We start from the raw sequence: 13,987 nt of genomic DNA on the forward strand, positions 1-13,987 counted from the left end.
AATTCATGAGTTATCCAAAAGTATTCAGACTGCAGTTATATTATATACCTGACTCAAGAGAAACAAGAAAAGTAGCAGAATTTAAGACTTCTCATCAAAAACCCAAGGGTCAAAGATATGTTCCAAGAAGCTCATATGATGAAACAGAGGTTAATGACTTTCAAACACAGATTTACACAAAAATTAAATTTGGGAGTGGAACTGTTTTAAGATATGGTTAAGAAATGCCAATTTCTGGTTTAAGTCAATACTTCACTACAAAACACATTTCCTACAGCCAGCTGAGTCAGTTCAATTTGACTTCTCACACACAAGTATGACTTTGGACACTTAGGTGGTGTTATCCTTTCAGAGGAAATGCACTCCTGTGCTACCACTAAGACATGAGTAAGAAATGGAACCACCTAGATATCAATGACACAGAGCATATTGCAATTATACAAAGCTGAATTTTAAACAAGTGACAAACAGAACAGCTCTACTGGGAAGCTGTTCAAATGAGCACCATTATTCCACATTTCTGGTAGCCACCCTACTCCACACCAATACCCACAGCACAAGCTGATGCATTTTGCCATTATTTATAAACACAAGGAAAATGAGCATTAATGTAGTAGAAGTAATGCACCTATTGCTCCAATTCTTCTTGCCCCTAACAAAGCCAAACTGGTCCAGGCCAAATGCTGAACGAGCAGCCAAAAGCATCACTCATTTATTTTAATTCAAACTGATCATAGCTGATGCTTATTGTTGCTATTCTATTTCGTTCATAAGCATGCTGTATCAGGGGTCCAAGAATGAAGTAGAAATACAGTAAAAAAACCAAATGAAACCATTGTATGTTTGCCATTGTAGAATATGATGTTTAAAACTAAGTCCCCACTAAAAACGGGGACCAGCGAGTTTGTGACACTGCGAGAAAACCCAATTCAAGAGGAGGAAAGGGAAAATTTCATGAAATTATTCTTGGAACTCTGTTTACCTGAAGCTAAAGTAGTAAAAAGACAGTAACTGCATTAGTATATTCAGCTTTTGGGTTAACAAGGCAGCCTATACAAAGAGCAGTGCAGTACCCTTAGGCGGCGGCTCATGGGAACAGAAGACGAAAGGGAGAAAGCGCCTAGCTTTCTTTACTTTATGCTGACAGTGATTGACTCCTTTACAAAGAGGCAAGAAAAGGAAAGAGAAAAACAGAAACAAATTATTTGGAAATAAAAGAAGAGAGACCAGAGAGAACATCTACAACAAATGAACATAAAAGTAAAGGTTTACGTTACAATTCCGGATACACAAACGGATACGCGAATCTGGTTTTCTTCAAATTTCTTTCTACATTTGTTCTTATTTCAATTTTTTAAAAAAAATTGACTCTAGTCTATTAAAAGTCAGGTTTTGCCAACTATATATACCATACATTGACAACAGAAAGAACATTGTCTATCCCAGAAGTATAACCCACTTTTGCAGGCTCCCCATCTAAGTTCTGCTAGACTGTGCTATGGCTGAATCCTGATGTAAGTGGCAGTCCCCAGACATACTGACTTTCTGGTCCCTTGAAAGAACTTAACACAAAACAAATATTTCACATAGCAGGGCTACACAGAAAAAGGAAAAACAGAGTTTCTCTGTCCTACTGAAATACAACACTGCTGTATTTCATGGTCTGAAATCTGCCACTGGAGTTCCATGCCCAGTGCAGACCTGGGTTGCCAACTGGTATTCTTGCTCTCCAAGGATGTCTGAGCAATGGCCCTATAGAGCTGTCCTCAGTGTTCCTTTCCCAGCCACCCTACTGCATTTAATTAGGCAAGTACTTATCAGGAGGAGAGAGATTCTGAGTAGGAGAAAATACAAAGAAGCCACAACTGATTTCACAGGGTGAGAAAGGACACAAAACGACACTAAGGACCTGAGGAGAGCTGCTCCTTTTATTTCTCTTGTTCCCTGTTTGCTTCTCTCTGCTCTTCTCTTTTTCCCTCTCTCCTCTACCTGAGGAAAATGTGAGAGGTGGTTGAAAAAGCCAATCAAACAAAAACCCACATCTTGTTGCTGGTAATCCTTCACAATCAAAACCCAAGAGTGAGGTTCAGCCACCTTGAGTTACACAGGTACAGGTGATAAAAGCCCAGTGCCACAGAAGCAGCAAACTGGTCAGTGGTGGGAGGTGTGGAGGAAGGGTAGAAAAGGAGAATTACCTTTTTAAATAAAAATAACTCCACATTTTTCATAGATTCTGGAAACCTATGAACCATCAAAGTAGCTAAACTTACACAAAAAAAATCTTAATATAACTGTGCAGCTTTTAGCAGCCAGATTTCGAGGCACAATGTGCAGAATTTTTTTTAAAGTGTATTAAATGTGTTCAACCACCCTCCAATCTGGAGGCTGCATGTTGAGTTTCAGACATCCACATCTAACGGGTAACACACTACTATGCAGAACCCCTGCTTTGCTAAGATGGCAATTTTAATCCAGAGCAAGAACAAGTGGCTGAAATTTATCACTGTATCCTAAACAACAAAGAAGTACCATTCTACAAACTGCTGAAGTGATTAAACAAACAGAAATCATCCATCAATTGTGAAAACTTCCATGTGACTGAAAATGACAGAACATTAACCAGATTCAATGCTAAAAAACTACTGCAAGGAGAGGGCAAAACTACTGAGCAAGTCAGTGCATCAGTGTTTCTGTGCATTCCACATCACTGTATTCCTAAGGGTCTTCTCTTCCTAACATCACATAGCACAATTTTTAGCTCTATCATTCTAACACAAACCTGAGGTAACATTCATAAAAAGCTTTTGACATAGGATGAAAGAAAAGAAACAAATACTACAGCTGTTTTAAGAGACTATTGAAAAGTTAACGAAATGAGAATAAAGCAATCTGATACTGGGTACTGAAACAGAAGAGCAGGTATAGTATCACTGGAAGAAAAGCAAACTATTTAAAAGGGAAGAATGTTTCAACTCTTGACCTGTCTGCTCAGGCTACAAAGCTAATTTAAGCCTGAAATGCTGTTCCCTCTTACATTGATACATGGGTAGCAGAAGCTGACTGAAGCCTGACTAACCTACTTCACATGAAGGGCACACTAAAATGACAAAGGTGGTTTTAACTCATCATGCACGTGTCCCGATGCCCTGTGATACACAGTCCAACTCATCTTCAACATTTAAAACTTTGCCTTCATGATTTATTGTCTAAAGTTTGTTCAACTCTTCTGTCAGACTAAATGGAAGATGGCTTTGTCTTCAACTTACCACACCTTCAAGTATAGCTACAAAAGAAAGTCTATTTAAGAGTTGATTCTGAGTAGGCAGGAAAAAAACAAAAAAAAAGAAAAAAGAAAAAAAAAGAAAGATCTTCAAAACTTTATAAGGAACTTAGAAAGTACCTGCATGAAATGAATACTACTTAGAAGGATTTCCACCATTCCACACCAGCTTCCAGCCAGGGTATCACTGTCATCTACCTAAGCGCCCATAAAGCTCAGGAATGTTGCTGAGGACTTCACTGACTACTTTTTTTTATTTAGTTCCTCTTCTCAGTACTGAATATTCCCTAAACTCATCAAGTATGAAAAGACTAAATCATCTGCTATGCAACCAACTACATTAGAAAAGAAACAACTGGACTAGAGGGCAGTTGGTACTGGAGCTCCTTGTTAGGACTGTGAGTAGATAACCAACACTGGAAGGCTGAAAATCATCATGTCCCATTCTCTTTTAGCTGCACATGCCTGAACCAGTTTGAGGGAAAAAATCTGTAGAGGGAATAAATCTATTTGTTTTCCAGCTTCTGAAATAAAATGAGCACTTGTCACATCAAGTATGTTTATAGATAAGCAACAAACCCCCAAACCTAATACTGCATGAACATTTCTTTAGTCATACTACACTCTTGTTACTAGCAAAGCAAAAGTGTCTGATCAAATTGAATTAACAGATCACAAAAGAGTGTAGGAGGTGAAGAACTCTTTAACCAAGGACACAGACTGATAAAATTACTGCAGTATCTTGCTAGGCACTGGTACAGAGGAAATCTCTTTACACTGTCTCCACAATTCATTCTGGTCTTCTTGTGCATGGAAAGAAGCATTTCAGTTTAAAATACAAAAAGAACACCAGCCTGTTCAACTGTGATGGGAAGCTAAAATATTGTAATTTATTAGCATTAAAGGTATTTTAAACTATATTATCTTACTAATCAGCAGAATAGCTGGGTGAGTTATGAAGCAAGTGTACCTGGAGACTACTGACTTGCTCAAGGTTTGTAGAACTAATCTGCAATAAACCTTAGGCTTGAAAGTCTCTCAGTCCTGTGACCACATGGCAGAGCTACAGCAGTAAAGAGCCTTTATACTGCTCTAACCACTTAATAAACTGAATATATATTAATGTAATTTATGCTAAGACTGCTAGTCTTTCAGAAGGGAGCTGTAGAGCTCAACATAACTGAGCTAGCACACACAGTGGACTTTTCATCATGGTCTTTTTGGAGTGACGATAAAATGAGCATGAAAAAGCCCCCCAACTCTACAACCCCAAGCAAAGAACACCTTCTTCCCCTACCAACTAATGCAAATGGAACTAGGAAATGCAAATCCTACACAAGAAACTCTTTCAGACTCGAGCACAGGGCAGACCTTCATTCTGAGCACAGGGATCACCACACAGAGCACGCACTGTGCTTTGCATGCAGAAGTCATTCAGTAAAACGGGATTTGTCTCTTCATCGTTGCTCATAGCTTTGCTTGTGATTAGCCCTCACCATTCACACACACATTCAGGTCCTTTCGTATGCTCACATCTTCTTAATTAGGAACATTTTTAAATGTTGTAGTACTGAAATCAGGTGAATAGATTTCTTTTTTCTCTCCCATTTGGTGCATTAGGACACTGGCTCCTGCTCAATTTACTGGAAGTCTCTCTCACAGATGATCGACAGCATACAATTGTTTTCTGCATGCTAGAATCTTGCTTAGATCATGCTTATCTCCTTTTTTTCATCCAAATTGAAACTTCATCTAAGTGGTATGACTAAATTGCTCATCAACAGCACCTGAGAGAGGAACGCTCATACCACTTCACTGCCCTGATCAGGAGTTAACCATGGCAGATGTTTTAAGTGTAATGATAAACTATAAATCTGTGATTCTAAGACAGAACCTGGATTCTTACTGAGAAGCTCCTCTTTCAGGATGCTAAATTCCTTCAGTTTCTATGAGGAAGCTCTCCAAGAGACCCAATTTCTCCTCTGCATTAGTGGATATATCTAAACCACGGGGTTTAGTTGTAATTTCTTACAGAGTTGTTATAAGCAAAGAAATTTACTTTTTCTCTCTATAGAGAGGCAATGGCACACCAGGATTATTAGAAACTTATGCCATCATATTACCTGCACGTACAGATACCTCCCTTTTGACTATAAAATGCTGCTTTGTGTTAGTAACAACAGCCATACCAGCCAGGGGACGAGATGACAAACAACTTTCTCTCTAAGAAACCCACTTCCCTATGAGAGGTGTGTGCCCTATGGCTTGGTAGATAGATAACCTGAACAGTCTGCCTTAGCATCTGAAAGAGTCATCATATTTTTAAACAGCTTTCAATTTCCTTCACCAAATAAGCACACAGTAAAGCTGCAAAACCCCCACCTACTTTGAACAAAGGGCAACCCTGTAGCACTAAAACTCTCCTTCAAACTCATGCCTTGTGCTGGCTCCTGCAAAACAGCTCATCCTCTTCCTTACTGTTGCCTTTCCAGTTACAGCTCCCTCCCCACAAACACACTATTTTATTCAGCAGTACCTGAATATCCAAACGCCAAGAGTGACTGCTTAGAATCACAGAAACATTTAGGTTGGAAAAGACCTTTAAGATCACCAAGTCCAACCATAAACCTAACCCTGCCAAGACTTGTTCAATAGTCTGCTTGTTCAATACTGGCTAAAACAAGTGGGCCTGAAATGTCATATTCTGTAGCACTGCATGTCAAGTAGTGTTTGAGCTGTGATTAAAAAAAATGCACAGAATTCTCTAGAGCAAAGGAGGCACAGTGATTAGCCAAGGGATGCAAAGGCATGTTTATTCTTCCTAGTCTTATTTATGTAAGAGAGGATGGGGCAGAAGAAACCAAAGAACTCTGTGTCAGAAAGAATTTCTGTAAAAAGAGAGCAAGGAAACTAGGGCTTTATTGATTTTGCTTTATAAAGAACATTTGATAATATATAACTGCCTAGGTAAATTATTATTTTTGGGAATATATGTATCAGGAAACGTGTATCACGTTTGCTATTTGCAAACAAACTGCTGGGAAAAGTTCCTGTAGACTAGAGCAGAGCATTTTAATAAGGATACTCTAATCAAAAAAGGAGGAAATCTAGTCAATAGAATTATAGTAAACTGGTCTGCTGCTTCTTAAAGATTTGATAGTCTACTTGCACACAGCAAATAGTTCAGCCTTACTGTTTCCTGAGTGTACACTCTTGGCTAAGTACAAATAACTCTTTTTTCATATTATGACAGAAGTAGAGGGAGAAGGAAGTAAAAGCTGGAACTAAACATTCATTGCTTTTGGTGAATCACAGTAACTTAAACCAAAACATGAGGTGTATACAGAAGAAAACTGAAATCCAACTCAGCTTTAAATGGGCTTTTTATTTACATTTATTTATGCACTGCTCCTCAAATGTAAAATTTGAGGGATAAAAGTATTATCGTGATTAAAAAAAACAGAGGAAATCTGGTAGGCATCTTTCTTGTACACAAGGAAAGAGAGTGCCCACTGCAAGGAACCTACAAGCAAGGCAGGGCAGTAATACCAGAAGAAACAGAAGTCTTCAGAGGTGTGCAGTGAAACCTGGCTCAGTGACACACAGAGAACATTTCTTGGCTCCCAGGTCCAGCAATCTGCTGCTTTGGATTCCTGAAACCAACTTCACCCTTCACTAAATTAGTTTGAAAAGGCCTCTATTTAGGGGGCAGGGGGAAATATTAAAAAACTTTCTACCTTTGTATGCTTTGGAATATTGAAACACTTGGAAAGAACAAGTTTTCATTTCACTAGACCAGAAATATTTCAAGGCATGTTAATAAATACTTCAAAAAGAAAGACAAAGTGTCTTTCATTAACAGCCTCATTTTCAAACCTAAACAACTTCAGACGAATGCCTGAACTTTTACACCACCAAATCATGTTCCACACTGGCTTTTGGCTATTGCTGGTTTCTCCAAAGTGTGGTTGGGAACTCACAGTTAAACTTTTCCTTTAGAACTAAGGGTAATAATACTATAAATATACTAATACAGCATAATAACGTCTGACTGCTTAATTTTCCTGCTGTATATATGTCTTGGATTCTAGAATTGGAAGAGATTTACTAAAATTACAGAAAACAAACAGCAGAGTTAGTTTACAATTTCAACCATCAAAGGCATGAAGGATGTTACAGCTGTCAGCAAGTTATAAAAGCGCGTCTTACTTGAAGCCTTTAGCTCCAAGTCATTTAAATGTCACCAGAGAAAGGCTCTTGTTCTGCAAACCAAGATAGCATCACCCACAGCTGGCTTTGCACTGGATGCTGTCAGCTGTCAGACTCTGCTGACCTGTAGCTCTTGGGTTAACTGAACATTATGTACAGCTGTTGTCTCCGTTGTTCCATTCTGCTGGATCAGTTACATGTGACAACAGGAGTGACACTTCTTCACATCTACATGAAGTATTATTTCATTTACAACAAGTTGATTCCCTTGGGTACTCAAGACTCTTACAGGAAGCACCTCCCGAGGAAAAATTCCTATCACTCAACTTCATTTCAACCATCTGTCTGTGGTTTAAATTAATTAGATTGACATCCATGCCACACTTGATGCACTTCAAATAATTTTGGGGCAAAAAACCCGAAACCACCACCGACAAAACAGTATTTCAGTGTACCCTTCCTAAAAAGAACCCTTGAGAACTAATAATAAATGCAATGGCTTGAATCATTCCAGTATTATGTCAGTGTTTCCAGTGGTTTGTAACACGATTTGAATTAAATATGATTTAAAAAACAAGAATCAAGCACAGTTATTTCATTGTGAAAAGACACAAAACCTTACCACAAAACAAGAAAAATACCTAATTGGTTATGATTTCAGTACTGGAAAGAAAGGCAGGGACATTTGCTGGTATAGTGGGATTGTTTTGCTTATGGCACCAGGAGCCAGCTTTGTGCTTTACAACTTTCTTGACATTCACTTGACCAACCAGCTCATCTCCTGTGCTGCTACTTCTGTTTCTTCTGAGGAGCTGCAGCAAAGCTCTCATGTGCACTTTGTTCACCTTTATGTGGTGCCTTAAATGTCAGAATTATGTGACATTGCAACTTTCCTCTATCAGTGACAAAACACCACTTCAAAAAAGTAGAGGAGAAGCAGCAAGTTTATGCTCTAAGATGTACCACAACTTCAGATGAAATGCATCAACTCAAGGATAACTCAATTTGAAAAGCTCAAGTGACAGCAGTAACGGATCATGAAGGAAGCATTTATTATTGCTTTTAACAGTAAAAGTAGATCAGCATTCTTAGCAAAACTGGAAAGGCGAAAAACTGAGGTGGCAGGGGAGTATGACTATTCTGTGCTGAAGATGGAGCTTTTTTGTGTGAGTGGAGTGATTAAAAAGCACAGCACTAAGAAAACTCAACTTTTTCTGGCAGCTAAAATGAGCCACACGGGTAAGAAGCAAGAGAGAACATGCTGACCATGCTTCATGCTGATCTGCCTTATCTACCATGCTTGCTTTATAGGTACAGAAGGAAGAAAAGCTGCTATTTGAGAGGTAACAGTAACTGATGAAGCTCTTGTGACACCTCTGCAGCTCAACACACATTCCAGATCCTTTCCCCTGTTTTCTTGCACAAGGTCTGTTTACTTGGGCCTCCTTTGCCAAGTGGTGAATCCCAAACATCATAAAAAAAAAAAAAGTTAAGGGTGGGGAAAGGAATCTGAAAAGTAGGAAATTAATCAAACACCTACGTATCTTTCCTCCTTCTTGTATGAAATATGCTGGGTTTTTGATTATGTGCCACAAAGTGCTCACATAAATGTTACAGTAAGGTCTCCCCCCACCTTGTATGTCAGGGGTGGACCCTCCACTGGGTCACAGTATCAGCTCCTGAAGTTCATGACCAAATACTTAAAATCTGTATAAACATATCATAATACTAATACACTTTTGCATTGAAAATTTCCTTAATAATTATTATGTATAAGGATTCAGAAATGTATCTCCTACTAAGAGACTGACTGAATCAATTCCTCAAAAGGATTCAAGATTCTGTAGAAGAAAAATGTTCTCTCTCAAGTACAAAGACTTTAAAAAACTCCACAGTAAAAAAACCCTAAAAAATCCCACAGCAACCAGCATAAATCTTAGAAGTCTGTAAGTGATAGATACATGTATTATTTCACATGCACATCCTTTAATTAATTTGATTTTCAATAGCAAAAATTAAGAGCTTTGATCTAAACAGCACCTATAAAAAAACCAGCTATTAGGTTTCCACTTTCTGAAAAGTGATGATTAATATTTAACTGCCTATTTTCACTTTTCAAAGCTGCTCCTTCATAATTAACACACACTCAGGTAACTGAAGTTCTAGCCCACAACACTCTACTTCCTTACTAAGCTAAGTGAGAATAATGACAAGGAGCCTTGGCTGTGAATCCTTCTGGCCCTGCATTACTGCCCAGACACGGCTGCTCTCAGAAGCCACACGACACAGCAGAGCTGCAAACAGTTCCCCTTTGGAAACTGCTACAAAGGCAGCACAGCTACAGTCTTGAGACATCAATAGCCATGTAGCAAGAAGTGAGCTGTGAGTAGAAAGTCTGCCTAAACATTTCCTAGCTTCATAAATAAACTTGTGTATGTTTTGGTTTTTTTTTTCATGAGCCTTACCTGACACAGAGACTGCGTGTGACCTCACTCCTTGCTTCTCATTGTTGGCCAGCCTGTAAAACAGAGGTTGGAATCGCTGAATGCTGTACATTCTTCACGGTCACATACACTGGGAGTTCATCCTAACAGGGCACCTACTGTAATTAGCAGGGCTAATCCATTTCCCACAGTGACAGACTTCGAGGGGGAGAAAAGTCAGAAAGGAATCTACCATTTCAACCCCATCTGGGGGAGTGAGAGCGGAGAGAATGTGTTACCGTTTTAATTAGCATATTGATTCACAATGACAGAGCAAATTTAAAGGAAAAAACAAACCCCAAGTTTTACAAACTTCTAAGATCAAGTTGTGCATGTCTAAACATTGTACGTTATCTGATGGTGCTTCTACTTTCTGTATCATCTATTGGAAATAAAGCACGAATTGAGCTTTTGTCTAAGTTCACTTACCGTGTACAACAATTTAAAATTAATTTACATGTGAAGTAAATGAAGAAAAACAATTACATTCAAATGTAATTAGGTACAAATGCTGATGGTAAAGTAAATGTAAACTTTAATGGCGAGCACTGCACTTCACGCTTTCATAAACCTGGCATTTCATCTGGTAAAGACAAATCTTTCCAGATGCAAGATGCTGTTGGCTAGCAGGTTTACAGAGATGAAAAAAGCCTATTCCTCTTGCTGGCAGCCCAAGAGCATATGTGGTGCTCTTGTTTAAACAGACTCAAGCATATAAATTCAGTTTTGGTAAACTATCCAGAAAAAGCTGCTTTTCCTTCAAACTTGTTTTATCCCAGAAATGCCCACAAATAATAATTAAAAAAAGAATAAACTCATAAAGTTACTCTGTGTTTCTCAGTTGCATCTATTAAGCAAAACCAAATTTCTCCCTTCCTTTTGAGTACATGCTCAGGTTACCATTTCTCCTGCTTCCAGCCTCAGCTTCCATTTTCTTTTCCTTCCTGCATTTTAACTCCTCTCTTTCTGCACCACACAAAGCTACCTGGCTAGGGAGGGCTGCAGCAGAACCTGTGAAGGAAGAGCTACCACTAGTATCTGAGTGGCTGGTTTCTTGCTGATTCAGAAACAATTTGTACTCCATACTCAATAATATTATTAATAATAATTCTGGACTCCTTCTAAGAATCAAGGAAGAAAAAGAATGAGGTGGCTGGGTCAAAGCAGGCAGAATCTCTGTGTCCCAAAGGAAGAGATAAGGAAGAGGTAAGACACTATAAACTGCTAAATTTCACTTGGTGTTTCAATTAATTATCTCCTTCTACTGGATATTGGTGCTACTGCCTGGTAAGGTTCAAGAAGAACAATCTGATGATCTGGGACTTGAAACTGAATCCCTGTGTGGCTACTGAGAAAGCAACCAGATTACAAACAAGTAAAAAAGAGGTTAAAGGACTGAACTTTAGGAGGACACAGTAGGAAAACGCACACAGAAAGGGGAGACAAGCACCACAACTTGCCAGACAGGATGGAGACCTGGCCACTGACATCAGGAGTGCAGAGAATGAGCAAGAAGAATTAACAGGCTTGTCTACCATTACCAACTCCAACAACCTAAGAAGTATTCTTGGTTCAGAGATAAATTAGCAATATTTTCTTATTTACCTTGAAGCTTACAAAGGAGAAAAATGCAGAGAGGTATCATAGCATATTTTATGTAAGAATTATTAGATGCAGTTGCATGTCTCAACATACCTTGGATACAGTATCACCATAAACTAGCTAGAGAAACAAATGCCACTCTATTTGCCTGACATAAATTAAGTGTTTTCTACAAATACATCATTACAACCAGAGGTTTTTTCCTACATTACTATATTTCAAAAAACAGATTTAAAGTATTTGCTATGTAAATGGTATTCTTTATGACACTGAACCTAGAGATCCCAACTTCAAGTGGCCTCATTAAAGAAATGTTATTAACAAAACATGACATGACAGATTTATAGCAGCAGAAAAAAACAACAACTCTATTTTCTGTATTTCATATAAGCAAAAAGGGTACAAATAGGAAAAAACAGAGCACAGACTGACTCATAGAATGAAGCCACAATTAAAAACCTGTTTAGCTGCTGCTAAATTATAATTAAATTCCTATAATTAAACTTACTCAAGGACTCAAAATAAATAGCCTGAATCCCAGTCAAGTCTTTTCCAAAACATCCTTCTTTTGTTGCTGTCAAATCTGATAGGATTTTATTTCTGGTATCTTTAGAGTTTGATGCTGCTGTCAGTCATTTATAACCCATGGTCCCAAATGACTGCCTGCTATTTGTCCTAGAATCCAAAAGCAACATTAATAACTAAGCACATATAAAAGGCCCTAAAGTGTCACTTAAGCAAAATTGGTTCTCAAAGCATTTTTTTAATATATAAGAAAGCATAAAACTTACTTTGGTATTGATGGTAAAGCTCTTTCACCTTCTGTGTAAACAAGAAGAAAACAGGATTAAAATGTAATGCAAGGTTCCAAAAAAACTTTTCTCAATGTGCAATATTTACATGCCTGAAACAATAAACAGCACAACCTCTTGGGGAACTATTTTGATTCAAAAGAGTATTCCATACATATATTAAAAGAGATACAGACCTTCTGGCAAGCTCTTATCTGAGAGAACAAGATGTATAGAATATGAATGTTTTATTCTTAACAAAGAACACTGATAAATCCCCTGCAGAAGGTATGACAGTATTTCATCTTCCTAGTAAGAAATGCTTTTTTCTTTTATCTCCAACATGTGTCTAGTGCTAACATAAAATTAAAACAATTGAAACAAACCTGGACTTCCAAATAAGACAACTGAAATAAATAATTAAAACACATAACTTACATTGATTTTACATTTGGTTGTGATGATACAATAGTAATGCTCAGTAGCCAGGGATGAAGTGAGCATTTTGTAAACTATTTTTTAATTATTGCCAGTCCTTCTTTGATACTGCTATTGTGTATACAAGCCTGGATGTACATAATCAAGCTTTTTCTTCCCCCTGTTGGATCTGATGAGATTGGATTTCCCCACAAGGATTTGACAGTATCCATGTGGGGAAGGATGCTGGGGCAGTTAACTATCCTTTATAAAACACCAGTGATTTACAGCAGATTGAAGTACAAAGAAGAGGAAGTGGGCAATGAAAACGGGTATCACTCTCTAAATCACCGATAAAGTGACCTGAGAGAAAGTGGAAGAACCACACTTCTAGGAAATTATGATACATCCTGATTGCACAAAATCATGTATATTCTAGTTTGTTCTTCTCCTATCTTAACATTTTTTAAATTTGCAGACACTACAGAAGTAAACTTCAGTCTCACCTTTGTCAATTATGGGACAGAGCAGAGAAACACCCAATACACAGAAGCCAGGCTCAACACAGCAAACTACAGTACTTTGTTACAATTTTTTTCTCTCTGAAGGTAGAAGAGCATTGCTTGGCTCACCAACCCAGGTCTGTTCTGATCTGTCTGGTGGTGGGTATTGGAAAGGAAGATGCAGGAAAGAAGGGAAACAAGAAACTGTGATTTGGAAGATGATGTAGAGCAGCTCAGCAAAGTGACCACAGCAAGCATCTGAAACTGAAGGGTGGCAAGATTATACAGGAAGCATGAGGTGGGAGATAAAGGTATTGTGACATGTTGGGGTAAATGGTACCTTTTGGAGAAGGAAACAAAAGGCAAGGATCCTGAGAGGGACTGTGGGGTGACAAGTATGAGTCCTGCCCTCTGCTGTGCAGGCCTCCCTAGGGTTGTGAAGAACACTTAGAAGACCCTTAAATTCATAGAAACACAGAACTGTTTTGGTTGGAAAAGACCTTTAAGATCATCCAGTCCCACCATTAGCCTAACTCTACTACCACGTCTGGTGCTAAACCACGTCCCTAAGCATCCTGTGTTCTAGTTTACATCAAGTCATGCTGCTTCTGCTGGTTATTCCAACGCGGCTCCTACACTTGCCAATGGACTTATTAGTCTAGATGTTGCTGATGAATCAATCACACGTGTTACTGGTGAAAC

At 38.4% G+C, this 13,987-nt stretch overlaps 1 protein-coding gene across 13 annotated transcripts in view; it reads right to left on the minus strand.

The window, feature by feature from the left end:
• Positions 1 to 13,987, minus strand: part of PTK2 (protein tyrosine kinase 2) — a 219,306-nt gene that overhangs the window by 56,224 nt on the left and 149,095 nt on the right. For 7 of the 13 annotated variants that reach the window (XM_051612464.1, XM_051612462.1, XM_051612463.1 and 4 more), the window contains 3 exons: positions 12,366 to 12,396; positions 9,955 to 10,007; positions 1,074 to 1,157 (listed from right to left, as the gene is read on the minus strand). In XM_051612464.1, coding sequence (XP_051468424.1) covers positions 1,074 to 1,157; positions 9,955 to 10,007; positions 12,366 to 12,396 — 168 coding nt within the window. The remainder of the gene's footprint in view (positions 1 to 1,073; positions 1,158 to 9,954; positions 10,008 to 12,365; positions 12,397 to 13,987) is intronic. The other 6 variants (XM_051612466.1, XM_051612460.1, XM_051612458.1 and 3 more) reach the window with 1 other exon arrangement.

This window comes from Apus apus, chromosome 2 (genome assembly GCF_020740795.1).
Source record: "Apus apus isolate bApuApu2 chromosome 2, bApuApu2.pri.cur, whole genome shotgun sequence".
Lineage (NCBI taxonomy): Eukaryota > Metazoa > Chordata > Aves > Apodiformes > Apodidae > Apus > Apus apus.